General features: G+C 45.0%; 1 protein-coding gene across 3 annotated transcripts; it reads left to right on the forward strand.

The window, feature by feature from the left end:
• Window positions 1–27,058, forward strand: RBSN (rabenosyn, RAB effector). Of its 3 annotated transcripts, none has more exons than XM_037051116.1 (12): window positions 1–139; window positions 2,223–2,535; window positions 7,402–7,539; window positions 9,618–9,718; window positions 10,634–10,679; window positions 10,793–10,954; window positions 12,829–13,070; window positions 14,309–14,379; window positions 17,963–18,049; window positions 18,972–19,074; window positions 20,337–20,441; window positions 23,219–27,058. In XM_037051116.1, the coding sequence occupies exons 2-12, from the start codon at window positions 2,388–2,390 to the stop codon at window positions 24,362–24,364; spliced, it is 2,349 nt and encodes a 782-aa protein (XP_036907011.1). In that variant the 5' UTR covers window positions 1–139; window positions 2,223–2,387; the 3' UTR covers window positions 24,365–27,058. The 3 variants fall into 3 exon arrangements, with proteins under 3 accessions (XP_036907011.1, XP_036907018.1, XP_036907028.1); XM_037051123.1 differs by lacking the exon at window positions 1–139 and adding an exon at window positions 315–662; XM_037051133.1 differs by lacking the exon at window positions 1–139 and adding an exon at window positions 1,415–1,688.
• The last annotated feature ends 873 nt before the right edge of the window (window positions 27,059–27,931 follow it).

The following is a 27,931-nucleotide window of genomic DNA, read 5'->3' on the forward strand; positions in this document are numbered from 1 at the left end:
TTCGCCGCCGCCGCAGGCGCTCTTGTCGAGCGCCGAGCGGCCGATGGGGATGATGTCCGTGGCTGTGTGAGAAACCGTGGAGGCCCAGAGCCTGGGCGGTGGACTGGACAGGCCTGTAAGCTCGCGCAAGTCCGACCAGGTACAGAAGGCTGGGCCGGCCTGGCCTGAGGGGCGGCGGCGCCCCCACAGGCGCGGAGACCGCGAGCCGTGAAGGTCTGGGATGGCCGGGTTGTGGTGGGTGTGACTTGCGTGGTGGGCGATGTGGCTTTCGGGCCGGTTCGTGGGTGAGTGCTTGCCTTGAATGGGCTCTGTTTGGTTGTGTGGTTGGGGCGTGTACGGTTGTGTTTGGTTGTGCGGCTGGCGGCTGCATGGGGGGTCGTCTCCTGGATGGTGGTGTTCGGTTCTCTGGTTGTGTGCGACTGAGACGTTTGGGAGTCCGAGTTTGTGTGGAGTTGTTTGTAGCGATTTGTGTGTCTGTGAGGTGTGCGAAGTTGTCATGTCTGCTGTGTGGAGTTGAGTCTTCGTGTTGTGTGTGGTTTTGCGACGTGTGCATAACCGCGTTGAGATGGGCTGTGTGCAGTCTTGAGGCCGTGATGAGGGCGGCCGTGCGATGAGGAGTCTAATCTGCCTAGCAGCATTCAGGCTGGAGGTGTAGGTGCAAGGTAGGTAGGTTTTATTTGTATTTTTACATGGTTTAGACTGTGAGGGCTTGCATACCTTGTGGTTGTTGGGTCTGGCTTGGTGGTTTGTGGTAGATTTATGTGGCTTGTGGTGTGTGTTTGATTATATATGATCTTAGAGTTTTATTGAATGTCTTCGTGGTTCATGCCAAGCGCTGGGCTAGACCGTGGGGATGCGATGGTGGGGAAAATAGACACAGTCTCTGCCTTCACTGAGCTTACAGTCTTAGGTATTCAGCTACTTTATATTCTTGTGACTAGTAACTGACTTCAGTGCTGCAAAGAAGTGGAGGGGCTGTCAGAATGCCTCAAGTAAGAGGCATTTGCTTGAGGAACTGAGGTTGGATTGAGATGTGAAGGCTCTGTGTGTATGAGTTTGATTTGCGGTTTTTAGGGGTGAGTGTGCAGAGAGGAAGAGGGCCGTCAGAGTTAAGGCCTCAGAGGAACCACTGGCTGGGAGGGAACTGGAGCTGCTATTTCAGTGACTACCATATATCTAGTGCTTACCATGTGTCAAGGGGCTGCGATCTACTTATCACTGGGTTTCTTAGAAAAAAACAGGATCTGGTGTTTCATTTGTTTATTTTTGTGGACACACTGTCACCCTTCATCTTTGAGGTCCTGGCAGTCCCTCCTCAGTGGCCCTGTAAGGCAAGTCCACCCAAAGCTGAGGGTCATACATTCCCCCTCACTCTGTGCTCTGGTTTCTGGCCTTGAGCTCTTGGGGGGAAATTCCTCTGCTTCTGTGGAATGATTTTGTCTGGGTTCTCCTTATGGCTGGAGTCTTTCTGAGGTGACATTGGAAGTGCCTTTGCTATGGCCCAGTAAAACCGTAATGTAACTTATTAAGCCTTGAATTGTTTAAGAACCAAATCCTTTTGTATTTGAAGCAGTGAGAACATTAAGCTTCCTGCTCAGCTGTTACTGATTTATAAAATCTATTAAGTTCATTGGAGAGAGAGTGCTCTACAAATAGACACAAAATGGATTTTTATCTTTGATCACTAGGTTTGTAATGCACCTCCTTAGACTGATGTTGGGATTTTTGTTTGCTTTGGTTTTGTTTCTTAGGGCAGACACAATCTCTTTCTCGTTGTTGCATTTTTGACACAGATGCAAGAGTTCAGTACATGTGGTTGAGTAAATAATCAAGGTACAGAGAGAGTGAAAGAAAAACTTCTGTTTGTTGATAAGTACTTCAGACATTTTCCCCGTGGTATACAACTTATGAAGTTGGACCATTTGGAACAAATGTTAGCACATTGCCTTAGTATTGTGTTTGCTGTTGAAGTTGATTTTTACTTTCTATGTTCAAGAATCTGTGTTTCCCACTTTATTTAGAGCTACCATTGTCTAGTGATTTTTCTTGTCTTAAGCTTTGTGTTTTCGTCTAAGGAGCTGAGAAAGCAGTTTGTGTTCTCAAACTTGTGCTGAACAAACATTAAGGACCTTTACTGAATTGTAAAAAAAAAACAAAGAGAATTCTCAATTGCTGCTGATTTGACTGATTGACTTTTCCCCCCTCTTATTTCCTTTCTCAAGGCTTCTCTCCAGAGAGGAAACGTCATCCAGGACCATGATGCCACTTCCGCATCATCAGTGTGCTGCTGGGTTAAGCTAATGCTGCCGGAACCCTGTTCCTTGTGGAGGAATCAGGCTGACTTGGCATGAGGGCCCTGCGTTGTGGGGGTTGAGAGGGATACTCCCATGGCTTCTCTGGATGATCCAGGGGAAGTGCGGGAGGGCTTCCTCTGCCCTTTGTGCCTGAAGGACCTGCAGTCTTTCTATCAGCTTCAGTCACATTATGAGGAAGAGCACTCCGGGGAAGACCACGATGTCAAAGGGCAAATTAGAAGTAAGAGGGGAGGATCTTGCTTATCCCATTCTGTCAGCAGGAGCTTTAACTCACAGAGTAATTTTCATCAGCTTTCATGTTGCCACCAGAGCGTGATAGTCATAAATTAATATTAATAGTTATAAACATATATCTAGTGCTTACCATGTGCCAGATGTTGTTCAGAGTCTTCCATGCATTAGCTTCGTTGAATCCTCACAATAGCTATGTGTCTATGAGCCCCATTTTACCGATAAGGGTGTCCGACATAGATAATTTGCCTAAAGTCACAAATTATGCAGTGCTAGGCTTCGAACCTAATAAACACAATTACTGTGCACTGCTGTCTCTTGCTAGACTATTTAAATTATCTGACTGTCAGCCCAAGAGGGTTTTGGAGTGGAAGTCCTTTCCTTTGCTATGAAAGTGGAGGTATACTATTGACTCATTTACTTGTCACAAATTTAAGCATTTCTGCCATACTTCTTTCCTCAACTAGACCTTGTCCTCTGCAGCCCAGGAAAAGGCAGGTCATAGTTGAAAAGCTAAGAAAAACAACCCAAAAAGTTAAAACTTGGTTCTTGAGCTTCCAAGGACTCAGGTCCTGGAGAGTTGCAGAAAGAATTTTTCAAAGTAATTTTGTGTGCATAGTGTTCATTTCTTGGACTTCAGATTCTGATCCATAGATACGATGCTGCTGCTCTGGAACTCAATTCTTACTGACTCAGTGAACCTGCTTCTTACAGCTTGTAGCATTTCTGGAGGCAATGAGACAAAAGATCTGGGTGCTGTATTCACAGATCTTTGTCGGCTGGGAGGAAGAATGATCATAGATTCCTACGTGTACTTTGGCTCCCACACATGAGAGTCACATGCACTCTAATCAAACAGTCACACTATGTTACATTTTTTAGTCCAGAAAAAAACAGTTGCTAAAAGCATTAGCACTTACAACTTCTGTCCAAAAAAAACACGACAAGTTAAAATATTTTCAAAATCCTGAGGGCTGTGATGGACCAGGTGGGTTCTGGCTATGGAGGCTGGTGCAAAGCTGTAATTATTAGGAAGCCCCCCATCCTCCAAAAAAAATCTTTTGTGCTTTACAGTTTTCAGAGTTTTTTTTTACATTGTTTCATTTGATTCTCCAGCAACCCCACAGGAAGGTGGTTGGTGTCATTTTACAGAGAAAAAGTGAGACTCAGAGATGTTATATAATATATCCAAGGTCACACAGGAATTGGTAGAACCAGGCTTTGAGTCTAGGTCTTCTATCTCCTCAGAGGCTAGTGCTGTTCTTTCCATATGGCATCACTGATGATGTGAGGCCCTGTATTCCGACCATAGCATGTAATGCAGCTGAAAACAAACAGATTACCTAAGTTTCCTCTGGACACCTGAGGGGCCTGCAAGATTTTCAGTGAGTGCCATACTTAGTGTCAGCTGAACCAGATCCTATACTGTGGTATCACCAAGACTTTGATGCCAGTGGGTAGAGAGGTTAGAGAATGTCCTCAAATTCCTTTTATAGTACCCCTTTTCTTAGAGGAAAATTGAGGTTATTTGGGGAGTAATAGACATGAGAATCTGTTTAGGGAATACTAAATAGGGTGGAAATGTTCCTTGTGAAAGAAACTTCAGGGTATTCCCTTGTTTTTCTCCCTCCATCCCCCCCGCAGAAGAACTGAGGGACTGAGTTAAGCATTCTTTCATTGGGAAGGGGTTCTTAATTATGTTGTAATTTTTTGTGTTTCAGACTCAAGAAAGCAAAGTTTTAAAGATGTACATCAAAGCTTTTTGAGGAATCCTTTGAAAAGCAGATAACTTCTTCATTTGGTCTTTTGATTTTGTAGAAATTTTATGACATGGCTAGTTTAAGCAAGTTGGAGACAATTCAAATAAGAAAATATAAACTGATCATTACTAAAAAGTAGTGGGTTTGGGCCCCAGCCCTGGTTCAGCTTCAGTTTAGGACATCTACAGTGACATAGACGAGGGGGTGGCTGAGAATTAACTTTGGCTTCTGCTTTGTGTTTTTAAAAACATACGGGATTGCCAAAAAAAAAAACAAACCATACGGATTGTTCCTAACTGGCCCCTGTTGAAGGGCTACACCCACCCCAGGAAGGTTGCCAGACCAGTTTCCTTGCCTCCTAAAGGTTAAATGGCATGGACTGCCTGTTTAACTTGACACAGTTTAGTCTTTTATTTTTAGCCATCATTATTTATTTTTAATTGTATTTTATTGTTTATGCCATTACAGTTGTCCCAATTTTTCCCCCTTTGTCCCCCTCAGCTCAGGTCCCCCTGGACTCCCTCAGGCACTCCCCGCACTGTTGTCCATGTCCGTGAGTTATGTATGTATGTTCTCTGGCTACTCTGTGCTGTACATTACGTCCCCGTGGCTATTCTGTCACTACCAGTTTGTACTTTTTAATCCCTTCACCTCTTTCACCCATTCCCTCAATCCCCCTTCCATCTGGCAACCATCAAAACATTCTCTGTATCTATGATTCTGTTTCTGTTCTGCTTGTTTATTTTATTTTTTAGATTCAGTTGTTGATAGATACGTATTTATTGCCATTTCATACTTTTGATCTTCTTAAAGATGACCCTTTAACATTTCCTATAATAATGGTTTGGTGATGATGAACTCCTTTAGCTTTTTCTTGTCTGAGAAGCTCTGTATCTGTCCTTTCATTTTAAATGATAGCTTACCTCGGTAGAGTAATCTTGGCTGTAGGTCCCTGCTTTTCAACACTTTGAATATTTCTTGCCAATCTCTTCTTGCCTGCAAAGTTTCTTTTGAGAAATCAGTTGACAGTCTTATGGGGGCTCCCTTGTAGGTAACAAACTGCTTTTCTCTTGCTGCTTTGAAGATTCTGTCTTTGTATTTAACCTTTGGCAGTTTAATTATTATGCGTCTTTGGCATGGGCCTCTTGACACAGTCTAGTCTTGTTTGCAAAAATGAATTGGTGTTTGCTAATTCCAATTTCCTGTCTGCTAGATCCTTTGCTATATCAGTTCCTCTCCTCTCCCATGTTGTGAAGAAAGATTACTTTTATATATTTTAGTGGGTGTCCTTTAGTTGTGGTGGATCTTATTTTTCCAGTGGGAGAAAGCAAAAGTGACTGATAATCGGGGAGTCTGCTTATTAGCTTGAATGTCTAACAGAGACGTGTCTGTAACCTTATGAATTTCACTCCCTGCCTGTGAAGCTCCTCCATATCTGCATTTCCATTTGAAAAGCTATGGGTATTTTTTAAAAGATTTTATTTATTTATTTTTAGAGCGAGGGGAAGGGAATGAGAAACAGAGGGGGAGAAACATCAGTGTGTGGTTGCCTGTCACGTGCTCCCTACTGGGAACCTGACCCTCACCCCAGGCATGTGCCTTGACTGGGAATCGAACCCACAACCCTTTGGTTCACAGTCCGGCACTCAATCCACTGAGCCATACCAGCCAGGGCTATGGGTATGTTTTTAATGTTATTCAAGTGATAGAGCACTTCAAAATCATGAGAACTCCATGAAGTATTGATCTATTAAATATAAAAGAATTATATTATATTAAATCTGATATTTTCTACTGGATTCTAGTGGCAAAAAAAGGACAGCAGTCACCCAAGATTTAAGAAAATTAATGAGAGCAACTTAGAATTGAGACTGGTTGACTGTTGTTCCATTTTAATAGCAGGTCCTCTCACAGCCCAGGTGGCTGAACCCCTCCTCTATGGAGGTGCAGTTTTCAAGTCATTGCTGTATGGGCAGAACTGGGGCTCTGGTTTCAGACATGAGGTTTCCAGTTCTAACCCTGGTGCCCATAAGCTCTGTGATCATTCCCCCTCTTTGGAGTCATGTCCTCATTTGTAAGTAGGGATACACGTGCCTTAAGTGTGAGCACAGTCTGGCATAATGTATTTGAAAGTACTTTGTTTTGTGCTTACATGCAAGGAATCCAGGGCACATTCATTTTCTCTTCTTACCAAGGCCGGTGCTCTTTGTGTTATGTTGTCAGTGTTGTATTTGCATCTTGAAGCTTTTTCTCAGTATTCTCACTCATACATTTGGAAGAGAGTGGGGGGGGGGCGAAGAACTCTGTGTACAGTTAAGCATTGTGGAGAACAACAGCCCCCGGGTGATGGTTTGGCCGAATCTCATCCTGGAGGTAAACAGGAAGTATTTACTCGAGTCCCTAGGGTAAATAAATTAGTGTTGTAGAATTTGACTTTTAAAAACTTTATTTTAATTGAGGTTTAGTACACATATAAGTTTTTAAGTNGGGGGGCGGGGGGAAGAACTCTGTGTACAGTTAAGCATTGTGGAGAACAGCAGCCCCCGGGTGATGGTTTGGCCGAATCTCATCCTGGAGGTAAACAGGAAGTATTTACTCGAGTCCCTAGGGTAAATAAATTAGTGTTGTAGAATTTGACTTTTAAAAACTTTATTTTAATTGAGGTTTAGTACACATATAAGTTTTTAAGTGTACAGTCCAGTGAGTTTTTAAAAATTATATACTCATGTACTACATTCCCAATTAAGATATAGGAAAAAAACACTCGCATCACCCTGGTCCCCATACTGATTTTGACTTTAACACTTCTGTTTAATAATTAGGCCTCTTACATTTGGCCATGAGCAGTAATTTAGCTCTACATTGGGTCCATAAACCAACTAATTGTAATACTGACAAGCAAATGGGTTGCTCTGGTATTTGTAATATAGTGGCTGAATACTTATTATTGCATTTTATTTGGGATCCAAAAATTTCTTGAGCATTTTTACACAAAGCATACTTGTTTCTTCAACTCTTGTGATTTGAGATTTCCCTGTACTCTTTACTGGGTGTTCTTCATGGACTCATTTATGGTGTTTGTTCCTTTTTTCAAGGTCTTGTCCAGAAGGCGAAAAAAGCAAAGAACAGGCTGTTGAAACGAGAAGATGACCGAGCAGAGTCAGGGACCCAAGGATATGAGTCTTTCAGTTATGGAGGGGTTGATCCTTACATGTGGGAACCCCAGGAACTTGGTGAGAAATTCTGTTTGTTCATTCAGCAAATGCTTATTGAACATCTCTCTGCTCTATGTCATGTCTTAAGAGTTGGCTTAGGAGGCATCAACAAACCAGAATCGTCTGCGCTTCTTGTGGACCTTATGTCCTGGGGGTGCGGGTCAGAAAATGGACAGGCATGAGCTAAGCAACTGCTTTGTGTTAGGCACTGCATTAAATGCTCTCCTTGTGTGCTCTCATGTATACTCACTGCACCCCATAGGGACCTGCCTGGGATCAGACATCTGGGAAACTGCAGAACCAGGGTGGGAATCCAGGTCTGTGGCATCAGCCCAGGTGCAGTTCCTTTGACTGGGCTGTCTCCTCTCTTACAGGACGTTACCTCCCTACTAAGAGTCACTGGTTTGTGCAATTAATTTTATGTAGCACAGATTTATGGTATCATATACTTTCAAAATAATATTTTTTTGAATAATGGAAACATTCCAAAATATACTTGGGTGATAGTTGCATAACTCTTAATATACTGTTGGGTTGGCCAAAAAGTCCATATGGTTTTTCCCATATAATAAAAGACACATTTTTCATTTTTACCAATAACTTTATTGATTTGGATATTTTGGGTATGTTGGCTATCTCCTGCTGGGTAGAATGTTGATTATTCTCATTTAATGCTTCGATTTGATCACAATCAACTTCAGCTGGTCTACTTGACCATGGAGCGTTGTCCAGTGAGAAATCTCCAGCATGAATCTTCCCAAACCACTTTTGACACATTCAATCAGTCACAGCACCTTTTCTATATAATACAGAAGTCTTTTTTTTGCATTTCAGTTGTGTTTTTATTTTTCTTGAAATTAAGTGTAATATGCCAAAAATGTTGCATATTTTTTCCATCTTTAATATTAAAAAGACTGCACAAAAATTTGCCAGTTTGGATAAGTTTTTTTAAATGCACGTTGATATGACAGCTTTCACAATGCAGTCTAACAAAATTGTTTCCAATGAAGTTAGAGTCAACCAAGCGCTACTGGAGCCATCTTACAGAAAAAACAAAGGAACTTTTTGGCCAACCCAATAAAAACCATTGAATTGCTACACTTAAAATGGTGAATTGTATGTATGTGACTAATATCTCAATAACAAAAAGGTCATGCCACACCAGCATTGCACTAGCTAATCTTACACATCTGTTAACTTGTGAATGGTAACAATCATGAATATAATATTTTCTCTCTGTGCAGTGGATAAGGATTCCTTCATAGTGCTTTATTATACTTTCATGTGCGTTATCTTGTCCACCTGTCACAAAAGCCGTGTGAGGTAGAATGCACAGTGACACTCATTTCCATTCATAGATGAGGAAACAGGCTCTACGAAGGGAAGTGTTTATCCAGCGTCATCTCCCGTGTTCTTCCAGCACCACTACAGAATGTATCTTTCCGAATGGGGAGAGTCCTAGAACTGTGCTGTCCAATACGATAACTAACTATATGTAGCTCTTTAAATTTAAGTGAAATTAATTAAAATTACAAGTGACTTCTTCAACCGTACACTAGGACCTTTCAAGTGCTCACTCTCCATGTGTGGCCAGTGGCCACCATGTTGGAGAGCAGAGACGTTTCATCCTGGCAGGAGAAGGTGGCTGTAAAAAGAACACTACACAGATGCAATTATGAGTCACACCCGAAAGCCAGTTAGAAATGGGAAAGAGAAGTTTCAGGCATATGAATCCTTACTAACTTTTTGATAGCTTACCTCATGGTTGCCAATGTTAAACTATATTTTCTGATTAACTTGCCTGTTTAAACAACTGAAGGAAGTCACAAATTGCAGAAAGGTTGAGTGAATAGCAAATTTTACAAGTTAATAATTTACAGTCACCCCTAAGAACTTGAAAGTAAATTTTAATTAGATGTTAAGAGTATGGTTAAAGAAGAAAAGATATGTGGGTGCTTTCTTAGTTTTTGAAGTTTTGTAAGATTCTAAAACCCCCAAATTTTTACTTTTAAAATTTATTGAGGATAAGCAGCGAGGTAGAGAGGCTGCCTCAGAGAAATGATGAGTCATCTGTCTCCCCGCCTCCTCTCTTGCAGGTGCTGTGAGAAGCCATCTTTCTGATTTCAAGAAACACCGAGCTGCCAGGATTGACCACTATGTTGTAGAAGTCAATAAATTAATAATCAGGTTGGAGAAGGTAACTTTTGTTGTTTAAAGCAGTTTGTTTCTGCAAGTATACATTTTCTAGGGGGCGGGAATTACATTTCTGCATCATTGTGTATTTTATGTGTATGATGCTGTCTGTGTCTGGTGTTGGCAGAGAAACGCCTCACCCAGCGAGGTACAGAGCATGTGATGGACAGTTTTAGCCTGGCTGCTTTTAGTGAAAGGAATGGCCCAGGTCGACAGACTTGCTGCATGGCCAGCTTCCCTTTTCCTTCCTATGAAGGCCACTTGGCTGCTGGAAAACCTTCCTGTCTTCAGATTTCCTCTTCTGGTTGTCCCAGGCATAACCACACAATGGAGCACAGTGTGCAGTATTCATTGGCAAACAGAGAAGCTGGTGACTAGGTCTGTGGGGAGAACTCAGCTGGCTCCAACGTGTAGTGTGGGAACACCTTCGCTGGGCCGTTCTGCCCTGTGGTGTGAGAGCGCACGTTCCATGCCGAAGTCACTCTGTTTTTCTTTCACCCTAGAAGTGCTTGTTGTGTATAAGTTGGATTGCATGGTGGGCATGGTAGCCAGCCCAGGCACAGTTCTTTATGTGCTCTTTGCAGGACAGAAATACGTGGCTAGTTTGATCATCCAGGAGGACTGTGGAGAATTGGGAGTTCTCCACTGCTGTCAGGAGGCACCCCCACTGCGTCTTAGCCTGACCCTGGTTATTGCTTAAAGGTCTCAGTAACACTGAAGAGATTGGAAGTGGGTCAAGGAAAGGGAGGTGCTTTCTGGATTATCCCATGTGAAATTGCTTTTGTGACTTTGTGGGTTGGGGATGACAGATGAGACTTGAGAAATGCAGACGTGGTAGTTTCCCCTTGATGCCTCTTGCCTATGGAAAGTGTATTCATCGCCTGATTAATTCCATTTGGCACTGTCTTCTCCTTGGCAGCTCACGGCGTTTGACCGAACGAATACCGAGTCAGCTAAGCTTCGAGGTAACTCTTAAGAACTTTGCTCATATTTATGCTTTTTATTTTCTCCCTGACCAGATCTCTTTTAAATGGCTTGCTTTTTTATTTGTTTGGTTTTTGTTTTGTTCTTCTCAAAGCAATAGAAAAGTCCGTGGTGCCTTGGGTCAACGACCAGGATGTCCCTTTTTGTCCAGACTGTGGTAATAAATTTAGCATTCGTAACCGCCGCCACCACTGCCGCCTCTGTGGGTCTATTATGTGCAAGAAGTGCATGGAGCTCATCAGCCTTCCCTTGGCAAGTAGGTAACACGGAGGTGGGACTGTGCACCCTGATCTCTTCCTGAGACTAGCTTGTTTGCTAATCACTACTGGGTGATTTTTTTTTTAGCTTTTTTGTTTAAATTAATGGTGTTTGGGATCTTCATTCATTCACTTGTTGATTCCATGGAGCCCAGTACAGGCAAAGCACTGTGCTAGGGGCCAGGGATACAATGTTCTGCAATAATGGTTGGCAAACTGTTTTTGTAAAAGACGTGATAGTAAATACCTTAGGTTTTGTGGGCTATGTATAGTCTCTGTGACAGTTGTTCCTTTTTTTAAACTTTTTAAAATGTAAAAACTGTACTAGGCTCGAGGGCCGTACGGAAACAGGCTGGACTGGACCTGCAGGTCATGTTCACCTGCCTTGGGTCGGTAAGGCCTTGCCCGTTCCCCCAAGAAATTCAGCGTGTAGCAGGGGAGATAGATGCACAAACAAATAATTGCTTTATAAAGATGTGAGTATGGTGAGAGAAGTTTTATCAGGCACCCAGGAGAGCCGACCATGTTTTTATCTGCTTTGCTTAGAAGTGGCAGGTGAGGCTTAGAGAGGAGACTGTAGGAAAGGGTTAGCTTCTTGAAGAATGAAATGAAATGAAATCCTTTGAAACGAAATTCACAAATGATCATTGTCGTATAGAATAAGCCATAATGTCACAGTACAAGAGACGCTGAGTGTGTTGGAGACTGGGGGAGAGCAAAAGTATGACTCCTCAGGGTCTGGAGGTGATGGGGTTCAGGAAGTGCCTTGAAGGACAACTAGGATTGCAGAGAAGGGGCAGGAGGGCATCCCAGGGAGAGGAAAGAGTGGGACCAAAGGCGTGGAACTTGGAAAGCCCTGTGGAAGGTTAGTGGATGAGCAAACAATAGTTGGGGGAGTGTAGGGGACATGTTTGAGAATTGTGGGAATGAGGTTACAAAGGTTAGATGGAACCCGGTGTCCGGAACTCTGAGTCTCAGTTGTTTAAAAGTTGTTCAGGATGATCTCGTGGGCTTTTGGCCAAGTCTGGGACGTTGGGGTAGGTGCACTGCCCGCTGACTCTGCGTGTGCTGTTGGCTGTGGAGCGTCTGCGCGACATGGGGCAGAAGCAGACACTTCCTTTGTCAAACCCTGATACCTGCCAGGCACACATTGCCTTGAACTTCCCCTTTCTCCTTGAGGTCAACTCCCTGTCTCACTTGAGACTTTATTAGCTGTGTTTTTTTGGACACTATCACCTCTGTCCTCTTGGGCTAATCAACCAACATTTATGGGGCAGCTGCTATGAAGTGGCCCTGTTGTGTACATAAGGATACAAGTATGAATAAGACTGTTTCTACCCTCAAAGAGTCACAGATTCCTAGGGCAGCTCAGGGTATTCATAAACATGTCATAAAGGGAGAAAAGGACAATTCTCCATGAGGGGGATGTGGTAAGAACTGCTGATAGGAAGGGCAACTCATTTTTACCTCAAGGAACAGGAGAGGGCTTCCTGGAAGACATGCCAGTTGAGCTGGGCTTTGGAAGATGTAGGACTCAGGTGTCCGGGAGTGGGGAAAGCTGTCAGTACGGTCCAGGGAGAAGGTGGGTTGTGTCTGAGCAGTGGCAAATGGAGGGGGCAGTAGGTGGTAAGGCTAGGTTAGGAATGGGTCTCAGAACCTCAAAGACAGACTGTCTGGCTCTTTCCTGGCTGGCAGTGGGAGGCCCTCCCACCCCAGAACCTGACCCCAAGAAAGCAGAGATGTGGGTGCTTCTTGCTCGTAAGGAGAGGCTAGTCTTACCTCTTCAGCACCCGTGGACTCCCCTCCTGTCATGGGCGGTGAAGTGATGGGAGCCTGCAGGCTCACTGCTGCCTGTCTTGTGTTGGCTTTACAGATAAGCTCACCAGTGCCAGCAAGGATTCCCTGAGCTCCCATACCAGCCCCAGCCAGTCACCCAACAGTGTGCATGGCTCCCGCCGCGGCAGCATCAGCAGTGTGAGCAGCGTGAGCTCTGTCCTGGATGAGAAGGACGATGACCGGATCCGCTGCTGTATGCATTGCAAGGACACGCTGCTCAAGAGAGAGCAGCAGATTGATGAGAAGGAGCACACCCCCGACATCGTGAAGTTCTATGAGGTGACTTGCTGTGTGCAGTCCTGGGTCTGATTTGAGAGGCACATTTGGCTGTTCATTACATACATGCCTGCAGATTTTGGAGAATGATTTGGGAAGTTGTTCCTTTGAATTATTTTTAGTTTCTGCTGAAGGGCCATGCATGGTATGATTTCCCAGCTAGGGCCCTGGGTGAGTCACAGAGTCATCCTGGGTGTGGCGCTACAAACTTGTTCCCTCGCTTTGTTGTGAAACTTTTCTTTGAAAATGGAGGTTGAAGGCTTTGGTGGCCCAGGGGCAAGAGGAGAAAGAATGGTTGCCATGCAGCGTGGACAGGTTCTGTGGGTGTGGGCAGAAGCTGGGGCTCGTGGTGAACAGTGGGCCAGGAAAGTCCTGTGACACTCCCTTGGCAGCGTCAGGCTTTACAAGTTTGAGTAACTGCCCGTAGGCTTAGAGCTTCCCCTTTAAGTTCATTCACATCCCTCAGCTCTCATTACCACCAGTGACCCCAGAACACCTTTAGTGTATGCTGCTTTGAAAGGAACATAGTATAGTGCAAAAACATGGGATTTAGAGTCAGAGAGGTCGGGCCTCCTAATGGCCCTGTGAGACCTGCAAGCTCAGGGAGTGGAGGCAATGGGGAGGAGCTGATCCCTGACAGAGGAAGCAACTCATGCAAAATCTGAGCAGAGGAAGAGTGTATGTTTGGCTGATGATCCCTGAATGGTCCCCGTTGGCAGTTCTACAAGTCATAAGGGCTGTGTTTCTGGGATCACCATGAAAATACTCAGGCTGCTAGAAATGGTGTTAATTAAACTCTGTGCTGAGTTGCAGATATAGTCAATATCCGTCCTTTAACTGAAGTTCATGACTTGATAACTCATTTTGTAAATTGCCGCTGTGCTTTTTGCTTCTGTCTTTTTGGAAGCAAGTCCTGGTGATGCCTTGTGCTGGTGTCTTGCACCATCTGATAGAGAAAGAATGTACCAACTAATTCCTTTTCTCTGCCTTGGTAAACTCTGACTTGTGTCCTGGAAAGCCGTGCTCCTCTTTCCTTCATGCAACGTTTTCTGCTTGTAAAGAAGGTCTGTAAATCAGGAATTTGATAACAATAGTAACAAAACAAAAAACCAGTACCCGAATTTTTACGTTTTAGAAAACTGCCTATGTTAAATATATCTCTGGTTGATACAGCATAACTCCTGGGCAGGCTTTTCCTGTACCCTTAGAAAGGTCACTTACCTCTTCTTCTTTGTTCTTAGAAATTACGACTTTGCATGGAGAAAGTTGACCAAAAAGCTCCTGAATACATCAGGATGGCAGCATCATTGAAGTAAGCTATTCCTCTCTGGTTTTCTGTTTCAGTGGTGACTCTCTTCTGGCATTTTAGGTCAAGTCTTCAGGAGCTTAAAACGAACATCTTAACTCTGTGCTTCTCTTCTGTGACTGACGGCAGAGAATCTTTGTCAGGTCTCTCTGTGTCGCACTGTTACAGCCCTCCTCAGCCAGGTTGAGGTGACCCCAGCTATTCCGATGGAGCAGGTTTGGGGAGGGCCTCAGGCAGCAGGCACCACTGCCAAGTGCAGCATCCAGAGGTGAGCAAGGGCAGTGTGCCTCCTGCTCATTCCTGGGTAGGTGCCACATCAGGTGGCATTGAGGTGTCGGGGTTTAGAGAGGGCTTGGCAGATGGCAGCCCATGGGCCAAATCTAGCTGGCCATCTTCCTTTTTTTAATGAAGATATAATTTGCACACCATAGGATCTACCTCTTTAAAATGTGTAGTTCACTGGTTTTTAGTATATTCACAAATTTGTACAACCATCACCACTGCACTAACTTTAAAACATTTCCATCATCCTAATAAGAAATTTCTAATAAGACTCATTAGCGATCACAGCTCATTCCCTTCTCCCTTTATGGAAAAAAATTGCCTGACTTTTTCTTAAGAGTATTGTTCCTTCTGACGGCTAATGATGTGTGAGCTGGAATTTGAGGTACTACTACTGAAATCAGATCCCAGCAGTCTTTTCCCAACTTGCAGAAAAAATACTATGGCATCAGATTGAGTGTTTTCAATTTGAGGGTTGTCTGCTTTTGTTCTAGTTCTGGGTCGCGTACCTGTCATTTTTGTAGTGATGCATGCACCTTGTTTAGATCAAACCTGTGTTTTTATCTGGACATTTACAGTGGCAATATTGTATAGCAATAGCAAAAAACAAAGGGTGTAAGCTTGGTTTTTCCTTCATGATGTCCGAGACCGTGTTCTAAGCCCACTGTAGGTCTTACACAGACTCATGTAAAGAACGAACTTTTTGTTTGTATAGTCCTTAAGGTGTTTCCCGTCTCTTGAGTCTATAAATTTCTGACTTCCAAAACATGAAAAACTAAAGCCAGCCGTTTTGTGGCAAAACACCCCTCCTGTTATACCTCTTCCTGCCTCTACTGTTGCTTTGAGGACCTTCCCTCCTTCCTCTCCCGGTGTTTCCCAGCCCGCAGGAAGAGAAAAAGAGGTGAGAAGAGAATAGCAGAAAGACAGGGAAACTAGTGTAGACCCTGTTCCTTTTCCCCTCCGTCCTAACAATTATGTGTCTGCAGCCCCTGGCACAGACAGTGGAAGGGGAACAAACCCTATTTCTTGTGCCCTCTCAGCCATGACTGTCCCAGGGCCTTCCCTCCTTATATTTGTTCCTTCCAGAGCCCTGTCTTCCTCCTTCCTCTTTATGGAAAACCAGTGCTTAGCTTAGAGCACTGACGGTAGGGAAGGGACCCATTTTCTTTTCTACCTGCAGTTCACTGAGCAAGAATTTGTCTGCCCTCTCTGTGCATAGGTTAGAAGAAGAACCCTGGGTGGCCCTGATATACACCTCTCCGAAATGGAGAATCCTTGGCTTGGAGAATCTGTCTCGTGCTCATTTCTTCCCTGGAGCTTTCTGGAATCTGCACCCCTCCTCCTATCCCTGCCCATTGGTTTGACGTTAGAGCAGGCCTGTCTTCTACATGGACACCAGCAAGGAGAGCTGTGTTCCTGGCAATTTGAGGGGTTTCTTCATGAATTTATTACGGAGGGACTCCTCTTCCTGAGTGCTGGTGTTTTTGTTTGTTTTGTTTTGTGTTTTGCTTTATGCCTCAGACTTAATTGTGGGTTAATGGGCCTCCCTAGCCAGTTGGGGAACTGCTATTGCTAAGCACATTTCCAGATGTCTAAGTCCTACTCCTTCTGCTTAGAAAGACTGGTCCTAAAGGGCTTGAAGTGCATTTCATTCTCTTACTCTCTCATTCAATGGATATTTATCGAGCACTAGCTACATTCTATGCACTAATTTGGTTGCTGGGCTATAGCAATGAACGGTGAAGACAGTGTCCACTCTTGTGGAGCGTCATTTGTGTGGCAGCACAGGCCACATCCATGTGAACAAATAATGAAGAAGGTAACTCCAGATGTGATAGCTGCTCTGAGGGAAATGCTGTTGGTTGACATGGTTGTGACCACGGGAAGTAGCTTCAGATTATATGACGTGGAGATACTGAAATAAAGCACAAGTCTTATTTCTGGTCCAATGGTGTTTTTGCAAACTATGCAGTGAAAGATAATGAAACAACCTTTCTAAATCTTCATATTACAGCATACACCAATATTTTTTCCAGCTAGAACTGTTTTTTTTCACTTTTACTTTAAAAAAAAAGATTTTATTTTGCTTACTTTTAGAGAGAGAGAAACAGAGGGAGAGAAACATTGATCTGAGCGGAAACACACCCCCACCGGGGACCGCACGTGCCCCAGCTGGGGACCAAACCCGAAACCCAGGCATGTGCTCTGGCTGGGAATCAGATCAGTGGCCTTTCACTTTGCAGTATGATGCCCAACCAACTGAGCCACACTGGTCAGGGCAGTAGTGTTTTATAGATTTTCAAATAGGTAAACAGAGCAGCTCTTTCTGCTTGATAAACTTAAATTGCTACTGCCACAGAAGGTGAGCTGAGTGGCCATTGCTGAGGCTGGATTAATAGCTGCAAGATCTGAAATGTTTCTCTTCTCAGTAAAGGCCGATTAAGCTTGGCCGTGTGCTAGTCACTGAGGACATAATGAAAAGCCACAATCACTGCACTTGGAACTCAACAACCTGGGGCGGAGGGGTGGTGGTGACAGATTTGTAAATGAACAATTCTTTTTTTTTTTACGATTTAGTTATTTATTTTTAGAAAGTGGAGAAGGGAGGGAGAAAAGAGAGGAAGAAAACATCAGTGTGAGACATACATTGATCAGTTGTCTCTTGCATGCCGCTAACTGGGGACCTGGCCTGCAACCCAGGCATGTGCTCTGACTGGGAATTGAACCAGTGACCTTTCTGTTTGCAGGCTGGCACTCAATCCACTGAGCCACACCAGCCAGGGCCATTCATTTTATTTATTTATTTTTAGAGAGAGGGGAAGGGAAAGAGGAGAGGAGAGAAACACTGATGTGAGAGAGAAACATCGGTCAGTTGCCTCTAAGTGCCCCAACCAGGGACCAAACCTGCAACCCAGGCATGTATCCTGACTGGGAATCGAACCAGTAACTTTTCACTTTGCAGAATGCCACCCAACCACTGAGCCACACCAGTCAGGGCTATCTTTCAATCATTTTAGATGATGTTGGAAAAATTGCTCAGTGAGTATATCAGCCATGAAAACAATTGGTGATGTGAAAATTAAACTCAGTTAATGAAAAGATCCAGCAGTCAATAAGCTAATTTAGCTTTTCAAAGGTATGTTGTATCTAAATTGTATCAAAGCCCAATTATTATTAATGCAATTAAATATTGAATAATTCATGATAATTTTTCCACAGTAGAAATAAAATGATTACTGGCCGTATATTTTCTGAAAATAAAAAATTTAAAAGTCTAAAATAAAAACTCACCATGATTTCTCCTTAGTGCTGGAGAGACAACCTACAGTCTGGAACATGCCAATGACCTTCGAGTAGAAGTGCAGAAAGTGTACGAGCTAATAGATGCTTTAAGGTAAGGTCTGATTGGTGACGTCTTACCTGCTGCCTTCAGTGGAAGAGGTGATGTTGTAATGAGGTACTTGGTGGCTAGCAGACCTGAACTTACCTGGAATCCTGGGTGACAGCAGCTTGTGTGAGGAGGAGACTGAGGAAGGTGTCAGCTCTGACACTCAACACATCTTAGTAACTTTTGGTTAAGGATTCTGGTGTTCATTATTACTGAAGGAATAGGAGTTTGTTGAACACTAGCTGTGTGCCAGGAAATATCACTGGATATTTCCGCATAGTGTAGCTCACCTGTTCTACCCAAGTTACCCTGTGAAATAGGGATCAATGTCTCTCCTGAGGCACTGCGGCTGGCAAATGTGGTAGAACCAGCATGGAAACCCAGATTGTTCAAGCCAACAGCTGCTTTTTAACTGTGGACTGGTTGTTGGAGTTAAGTCAGCCCTTTGCTGTGTAGGAGATACCCTGACTCAGGAAGAACTGAGGTGAGGAATCTTTGTCCATCCATACCCGCAGGATTGCTCTGTACTTTGCAGGGCCTAGTACAAAATAAAAATGCAAGTTCCTTGTTCATAATTGTTAATAATTTTAAGACGGTGACAGCAGAATAGTAAACCAAGCACAGGGCTCGTCTAAGCACCAGACCCTGTGCGGCTGCATATGCCACTCAGCCATAAAGCAGCCCCTGCGTGTGTGGTCAGTCCCTCGATGGCCAAGTGTCTGACATGCACCCTGGGCTGTGTTAGAGGCCTCGGGTACAAACAGAAGGGTAAGAAACTAGCTGTGCCTTCAAGTACGCTTCCGTGGAGCCTCTAATCTGTGTCCTCCACAGATCTTCCCAGCATGCAAGCCTGACGACTCAGAGACTTTCCACCCTTGTTTCTGAGGCTGGCAGCGTTTGTCACATTGATGTGTTTGTTCCAATTCAGTAAGAAGATCTTAACCTTGGGCTTGAACCAGGACCCTCCACCACATCCAAACACTTTGCGGCTGCAGAAGATGATCAGATATTCGGCTACACTTTTCGTGCAGGTAAAGCCAGTCCTGGGATAGAAGAAACACCTCCCTTGCTCTTCTGCCATTCAGGAAGCAGATGAAGCCAATGGCTTGTTTATCTTATGTTTTCATATTTATTCTTTTTTAAGATTATAAATACATTATGCCAAATTTAGAGAAAAATCTGGATTTCAAAGAAACATAAAAACTACTTTTAATTCCATGTCCCTACATAATGCCATGTCCCTACAATGCCATTACATATTATTTTGGTGTATTTTCTTCTATTTTTTCCATTTGCACTTGTTATATAAATTGTTATGTGTATATTTGCAAATTTATGTCTTCTCGTTTTATTGCTGAACTTTATATCACAGCCCTTTTTTATGTAGCCCCCCAACAGCTCCCCACTGAACATTGCTGCAGAGCACGGCTTTGACGTGCTTGACATCCTTCGTGTAACCACTCCTCTTTCCTGGGCGTTGATAGACTCCCATTTTTTGCCATTATGAACACTGCCTGATGGACATAGGTGTACATAGCATTTCTTCCTCAGAATAGACACCTAAGGGACCTTTTCTGGGCCATTGGTTGGGAGGAAACAGCTGATCATTCAAGAGCGGATTAAAGCTAGGAGGTTATAGTGGAGTTGTTTCTACCTCAGGAGCCCCTCAGAGTCACATTTAACTACCTTTGCGGCTCCGTGACAGAGCGATCTAGTGGAGTCCTACTGGGTTAGTCTTCCAACGTTGCACTGCAGAGAGTCAGTCCCTTTCTCCTTTGTATTCGTGCCTGTATCCCACAGTCATTTGGTGAGTCCCCACTGTATACCGAGCAATCTTCTAGGTCATGGGCATCCTGCCATCAGGAAAAAGACAGCAGCTCTGTTCTTGTAAACCTTATATGCTAGAAAGGGGGATAGACAAAAGACAACTAAAATATGCAGCTTATGTTGAAAAGTGCTGTGGACAAATACAAAGCATGGAAAGGGTGGTAGGAAGCTCAGGTGGAGACTTGACAAATTTAGACGGGAGGACAGGGAAGATGCCTCATTGAGGAAGTGAGTAACAGGGAGATCATTTGATCTGCTCTTGATCATTTCATAAGGAAAAGGCAGGCCCTTTCGGAAGTTGTCTCTCTGGCCCAATTTTGGGATTATATCTTTTCCTATTCCTGCTAATTAATGTGACTGTCTCAGGGTGGAGTGGCTTAGCTTAAATGGGCTCTCACTACAGGGCTTAAGGTTCATTTTTTCCCTAAAAAGGTGTAAGTGTAAAATTTTCTGTGATTCCCTATAGGAAAAGTTGCTTGGTTTGATGTCACTGCCAACCAAAGAACAGTTTGAGGAACTAAAAAAGAAAAGGAAGGAAGAGATGGAACGGAAGAAGATCCTGGAGAGACAGGTGAGTGAAGCTCAGGGATGCTAGTATCCGGCTTCCTCTTTGAGGCTCTTTTTAAAAAAATATGTTTTATTGATTATGCTATTACAGTTTTTCATTTCCCCATCCCCTTTATTCCCCTCTGCCCTGTACCCCCTTCTACCTTTATTCTCCATCCCTGCTTAGTTCATGTCAATGGATCATGCATATAAGTTCTTTGGCTTCTACATTTCCTATACTATTCTTAATCTCCCTCTGTCTACTTTGTACCTACCATTTATGCTTCTCATTCCCTGTACCTATCCCCCAATTCTCCTTCATACCCCCTCCCCACTGATAACGCTCCATGTAATTTTGGCTAACCCTTCATTTTTGTGATTCTGTTCTTGTTATAGTTGTTTGCTTAGTTTTTGTTTTGTTTTTTTAGGTTCAGTTGTTGATAGTTGTGAGTCTGTTGTCATTTTGCTGTTCATATATTTGATCATCTTTTTCACAGATAAGTCCCTTTAATATTTCATATAATAAGGGCTTGGTGATGATGAACTCCTTGAACTTGACCTTATCTGGGAAGCACTTCATCTACCCTTCATTCTAAATGAGGGCTTTGCTGGATAGAGTAATCTTGGATGTAGGTCCTTGCCTTTCATGATTTAGGATACTTCTTTCTAGTCCCTTCTTGCCTGTAAGGTTTGTTTTGAGAAATCAGCTGATAGTCTTATGGGAACTCCTTTGTAGGTAACTGTCTCCTTTTCTCTTGCTGCTTTTAAGATTCTTTTCTTCTCTTTCATCTTGGGTAATGTAACTATGATGTGCCTTGGTGTGTGCTTTCTTGGGTCCAACCTCTTTGGGACTCTCTGAGCTTCCTGGACTTCTTGGAAGTCTATTTCCTTTACCAGACTGGGTAAATTCTCCTTCATTATATTTTGAAAACAGTTTTCAATTTCTTGTTCTTCCTCTTCTTCAGGCACCCCTATGATTTGGATGTTGGAATGTTTAAAGTTGTCCTGAAAGTTTCTAAGCCTCTCCTCATTTTTTGGAATTCTTGCTTCTTCATTCTGTTCTAGTTGAATGTTTATTTCTTCTTTCTGCTCCAAACTGTTGATTTGAGTCCTAGTTTCCTTCCCATCACTGTTGGTTCCCTATATATTTTTCTTTATTTTGCTCTGCATAGCCTTCACTTTTATCTCCATTTTGTGACCATACTCAACCATTTCTGTGAGCATCCTAATTACCAGTGTTTTGAACTCCGCGTCTGATAGGTTGGCTATCTCTTCATCACTTAGTTCTATTTTTGGAGCTTTGATCTATTCTTTCATTAGGGCCATATTTCTTTATGTGTGGAGCCTCAGGTATTCACCAGGGCGGGGCACCCCACATGGCTGCGTTGTGGCGCTATTTGTGGGGGAGGAGTCTGAGAGGGAACAATGCCACTTGCTCGGCTCTCAGCTGGTTTTCAGTCACTACCCACGAAGATAGATACACTTTGGGCCACAAATTGGGCCTTTCTGGTGCTGATTCCTAGGAGGGTAGTTGAGTTTGTGTACGTTCTAGGACTGTGTGGGTCTCTCCAATGAACTCTCCTATGAGGCTGGGATTTTCTCCTACCACTGCAATCCCCACAGGATTTCATAGCCAGAGGTTTTAAGGCTTTATTTCCCCATGCTGGAGCCCTATGTTGCGCAGTCAATCTCGCTCCCCTGTTGTTTTTTCCAGTTTATCTGCACAAAAATGTGGGGCTGCTTGGTCTGCCAGCCACTGCCTCACCTCATGTTGTCTCTATCCTGGCCGCCTGTCTCTGCCCCTCCTACTGGTCTGGATGAGTGTTTCTTCTTTAGCTCCTTGGTTGTTGGACTTTCATACAGTTCGATTTTCTGGCAGTTCTGGATATTTTTTGTTTTTAAATTTGTTGTCCTTTGGTTGTGTGAGGAGGCAAAGTGTATCTATGTTCGCCTCCATTTTGTCCAGAAGTCCTCTCTTTGAGGGTCTTTTGAGCACAGAGGCCTCCACAGGCTCCCAGGAGGGCCTGTGAGATTGTGGTAAATCAGAATCTCTCGCTCTCTCTAGTTTCCATTTTTCTTTTGTTCTGTTCTGGCCTCACTCATAACTGTAGAAATCACAGTTGTTTATTTTTCTCTGCAAGTTCCATTTTTATTTCAGAGGTTCTGTTGGTTTTCTCCTGTCCAGAATACCACCAAGACTGGCTGCCTTCCCTCTACCATAGGTTGCAGAGAACCCAGACACTGGGAGTTCTTTGTAGAACACTTTGGAATGTGCAATATTAGATAGAAAATACTACATATGTTCTTTTGTGTAACATTCTAGTGTAGATGAGTGCTTTAAGAAGTGTATAGCCAGCCCTGGCTGGTGTGGCTCAGTGGATTGAGTGCTGGCCTGTGAACCAAAGAGTCGCTGGTTCCATTCCCAGTCAGGGCACATGCCTGAGTGCAGGCCAAGTCCCCAGTAGGGGTGCATGAGAGGCAACCACACATTGGTGTTTCTCTTCCTCTCTTTCTCCCTCCTTTCCCTGCTCAATAAATAAATAAATATATATATACGTAAATAAAATATTAAAAGAAAAAAAAGTGTATAGGCAGTGACTCTAAGATTGAGAGAATTTTACCCCTTAACGTACTGTTATGAAACAAAAGCATGGTTTGATTTTGGCAGTCGGCTGTCTCAGGCCTGAGGTGGGCAGCTGGGGTCTCACTGCACAGCGATAGCGAGTGCCGAGGGTGGCTGAGGTGCGACTGCTCTTGACCTGGTGACTGTGTTTCTTCCCTCTGGCTTTGATGTCTCCCCAGGCTTCTCTGGAGTCCCAGCGGAGGCTTGAGGAAAGGCGGAGTGACCTGCCATCTCGTGCCAATGGGGAGGTGGCATCCCTTCGAGCATGCAATGCCCCTTTGCGAAAGGCTGAGGGCTGGCTGCCCCTGTCAGGAGGCCAGGGGCAGAGTGAAGACCTGGACCCCCTCCTGCAGCAGATCCACAACATCACGTCGTTTATCCGGCAGGCCAAGGCCGCGGGCCGGGCCGATGAAATGCGCACCCTGCAGGAGAACCTGCGGCAGTTGCAGGACGAGTATGACCAGCAGCAGACAGACAAGGCCATCGAGCTGTCCCGCAAGCAGGCCGAGGAGGAGGACCTGCAGCGGGAACAGCTGCAGATGCTGCGTGAACGGGAATGGGAACGAGAAAGGGAGCAGTTCCAGGCGGCATCCCTGCACGCACGGACCCGGTCCTTGGATTTCCGAGAAATCAGGCCTTTTCAGCTGGAGCCCAGCAGAGAGCCTCGCACCCACCTGGCTCACGCCTTGGATCTGGGCTCCTCCGCGGTTGAGAGCAGTGCGGCTCCTAACACCCCTTCCCCCAGCTCAGCTCTCGAGCCCATCAGAGTGTGGTCTGGGCTCCCAGCCGCTGGCCAGGAGTTCTTCCTGCAGAGCACTGTGTCACGGCAACAGGAGGGGCCCTCCCTAAACCCCTTTGATGAGGAAGACTCCTCTAGCCCCACCGCAGAGGGCTCTTCCAGCCCTCCTGCTGCAGAGCCTGCCTCCGGCCCTTCATCCTGCGTCCTCAAGGAGTATAATCCTTTTGAGGAAGAGGAGGAAGCGGTGGCAGTGGCAGGGAATCCCTTCACTAACTCAGACAGCCCCCCACCCAACCCCTTCGACGAGGAAGATGGGTGTCCTCACCAGAGGCCCTCAAGCCCTCCTGTTCCTGGCAACCCCTTCGAGGAAGCCGCCTGCACCAACCCCTTCGAGATGGACAGTGACAGTGGGCTGGAGGGCGAGGAGCCCATCGAGGAGGAGCTCCTCCTGCAGCAGATCGACAACATCAAGGCGTACATCTTTGACGCCAAGCAGTGCGGTCGCCTGGATGAGGTGGAGGTGCTGACGGAGAACCTGAGGGAGCTGAAGCGCACCCTGGCCAAACAGAAGGGGGGCACTGACTGACCGTGCGGTGGGCAGGGCACCTTTGGGTCCAGGGACCTGGCGGGAGCCAGTGGTGCTGAGAGGGTTGGTGGGATCGATGGGGAGGAGGAAGGGTGGGAATTGACGTGCACGCAGGTTAGGGGAGGAAACTGCTGTTCCGTGCTGTGCACTTGGGGGTTTTCCGCTACAGCTGAATAATAAAATGGGAACAAGAACGGGAAGAATCAGCATTCATTTGCTGTTTTTCCTGGGCTTTTTTAAAATTGGGTTTTCCCTTTAGAAGGGACTTTAAATTTTCACTACTGAGATACAACTAAATGCATTTTTGTTTTGGGTCCCGCTCTGCAGCGTGTGGGTCCTTGTGTTCCTGCCTGGTCTTTGGCTGTTATGCAGTATTACAGGGCAGCCTTATATAGGGCCCTGCCTTCAGCCAAGACTGACAGGGTGGGTTCCTTGAAACCTTACTCTCCTCTGGCAGAAGTCTGGACCCGTTAGGCTGTGGGTACCTTTCACGGGGGTTTCCTCTGCCCTGCCGGGCACACCCTGCATGTGCAGTGGAAGGAGAGGTGCTCCAAGAAAGGCACTGGTTTAGATCCAGGAGAGCCCAGCACCTCTTTTTAAGAGAGGAAGAAGGGGGTGAGGTTTCACCAGGGTCCGTTTCCCTCTCAGTGCAAGTTCCTTCTCTTGGGATGTTAAGCTCTCAGTGCTGGGGTATCACTGCAGTCTGGTCGTGAGCTTTTTAGAAAGTGGCCTTGGTTAGCTGTGTGGTCGGTCAAGGTGGGACCATTTGGGAGAAAAGTCTCCGCCCACATGTCACTCTGTTCTCTCCGACCGCTGGAACGACTGTCCGGCCCTGGAGAGACCGAGAGCTTTGGCAGTTCCTTGTACCCGGGATTTTTCAGAGGACCCGGTCTGTAGTTTAGGACTTGGTGATCAGGAGGAAGCTGTTGTGGAACATTGGCAGGACAGCAGAAGCTTTCCTAAGTCACAAGATAAGTCAAAATAATTCCCAAGGCTGTTGATCAGCCTTCTTCCCCTTCCGTTCATCCTTCCCGGTGTTTAGCATTAAGAAACTGGAATGTTTGAAGAAGCACAACCCAGGACCATTCTGGTAGCAGGGCAGTACTTGAACTCTTCACCAACAGGGCAAAAAGGGAAGTTGTTAATTTAGCTCTGGTGCTTTGGTTTCCAGGAACATAACCCTTAACTGACACCTGACATCATTACACCCATGTGTGCTCAGCTCTGGGTAGAGTTCCTGCTATTACAATAGTTAATTAATGAACAATAACTGACCACAAGTCACTTTATACCCCTTAACTAACTCTAGGTCATACTCTCACTGGTCACTGGTGTGAGGGCTGAAATTCATTTTGTTACGTTCTGGGAAGGCTCCTGTTGATCTTGGAAGTGTTTGAAAAACACTGTGGTGTAAAAATAGTCTATTTGTGTTGACACTATTTACATTTTTTTTAGCACCTGCTGGGTCTTTGGGTTGAATGAAGAGGTAGTGAATAGCGGTGTGGAAATGGGGAGTCGGTGGAAAGTGTGTGGAAGACCCTTGGGTTTGGGTTCTGTTCACAAAGGGACGTGAGTGGGTTACTGGCATCAGCTGGCACCAGCTTCGCTGGCTGCTGTGGCAGTTGGGGAGGTTGGCCTTCAGGCATGTGAAGGGCTGCCTGGTGCAGGCATCTTGTCTTCCTTGAGGTCCGTGGCCTTCTTGCTGTAATTCCGGAAGCTTCAGGGATGGCTGCATCCTCCTTCCTGCTCAGTCTGTCGTTTCTCAGACTGAAGAGGGAGAAGCTGTCTCCATCGGGGAGCAGGTGGAGCCCAAATGCTGCTAAAGCTGCTTTTCATCATAACGACTTTCTTATGAGAATATCTCTCTTTTAATTAGGTGGTTTCAATTAAAACGAGTTTATTAAGCATACTCCTCCTCAAAATCAGCCATAGGTAGCAATCTAAGTAATTAAAAGCATTGACAAACACACATAAGAAATATTTTTAAAACTGAAAAAAATATCACTGACTATCCTAAACCAAACTAAAACCCTCTGATGTGATTGAATTCTTCCGTGGCCGTACTCTTCCATGAATTCTTTCATTTAATTCTTCCATGGCCATATTCTCCTATAAGCATAGACCTACCAATAAGTTAGCATTCTCTACCCCTCAGCGGTACCGGTTCCCAGAATTCACACAGGCACAAGGTTGGATTTACCGAGATGGGTGAACATCAGGGGAAAGATAGCTAGTGACCCGCAGCCACACCTTGAGTTCTTGCCTCGTGAATATGTCACCCTCCCTGTAGTCCCTCAAAGCAAATTGTACCCTCATCGAAAAATGAGGGAGTTCTTGATACAGCGTTGGCAGATCTCCCTAGAAACATGGAAGAGATTTTGGCTTTTCCCTTTTATGCCTTGTTCGCCTGGACTAATACACTAAGGACACAATGTATTTGCAGCTTGATGTGTTTTTGCTGTTCAGACAGTAAAATGTACCTGAGCTGCCATGAGCTGTGTGGTAGGTCAGACATTTGCATAGTTAGCTTATGGGACTCAAAGGTGAGAAAGAGGCCTCTCTAGCAGGTTCCAGTCTGGTATCAGATTATGCTGGGCATCTGACAGTGGAGAGTTTGAGGGTCATTGATTTGCATGCACTACTCTGGGGCCTTGTAATGGAACCTTTTAAGAAAAAATAAAATAACAGATATTAGTGGTTGGTCGTGTGTATGTGTGTTGCATGAGAGTCATTAGATAACATGGCTTCCCCACTTTCGTAAGGCCCTTCCCTGCGTGAGAAGATAGCCCTAGCTCCCGTTTTCCCTGTCTGTCGAAGGCCTCCAGATGGAGTCAAGGTCACGGGGCTCTTACCGGGATAAATGTGAGTTCCAGTTCGTCCCTTATCCCTGTTACTCCTGCAATGTTGATTAAATGGGCCATGTTACACAAGCACAGTGTAAAACCACTTGCAGTCCTGTTATCCCCATTTCACTCTGGAACAGACAGACAAGACTGAGGAAGCTTTGGCTGCCATTTGTGCCAAGCTCTGCTACGTACCGACACATTCTTCATTTAGCCTACCAGCAGGCCTGTGAGGGACCGAATATTCAGGTATTCAGTTGATGAGGTTGAAAGAGGTTATCCTGGCCGGGGCCACACTGCCCGTCGGTGGTGAAATAAGGATTTAAAGCCTGGTCTGCCTGATGACCCACTTTGCCCTGAGTAGCAGGAAAGGTTTGATCGGGGTCAGGCACAGTGGGAGTGCTCAAGCATTGTGTCTGGGCCAAAGGTGGCAGGAATGGGCAGGTTGGGAGCTGCTGAGTGGGTTTCTGGTACATCATGTGAGCACCTGGGACAGACTTTTCCAGGATCTGTGTAGATACTAAACCAGGAGGAGGTAATAGTTAGTGCCCACTGTGGGCCAGACAGAATGCCAAGTAGTATGCATGGATCACCTCATGAAATCTTCTCAACAACCTCAGTTTACAGATGAACAATGAGTGTGGTAAAATTAAGCAAGCTCACCATTACACCACTTGGATTCCAGCGCAGGCAGGTCTTGACTCCAAAACCCAAACTGCCCTGG

The sequence above is a fragment of the Sturnira hondurensis genome, unplaced genomic scaffold, assembly GCF_014824575.4.
Source record: "Sturnira hondurensis isolate 20B ecotype Veracruz unplaced genomic scaffold, ASM1482457v3 Scaffold0000867, whole genome shotgun sequence".
Lineage (NCBI taxonomy): Eukaryota > Metazoa > Chordata > Mammalia > Chiroptera > Phyllostomidae > Sturnira > Sturnira hondurensis.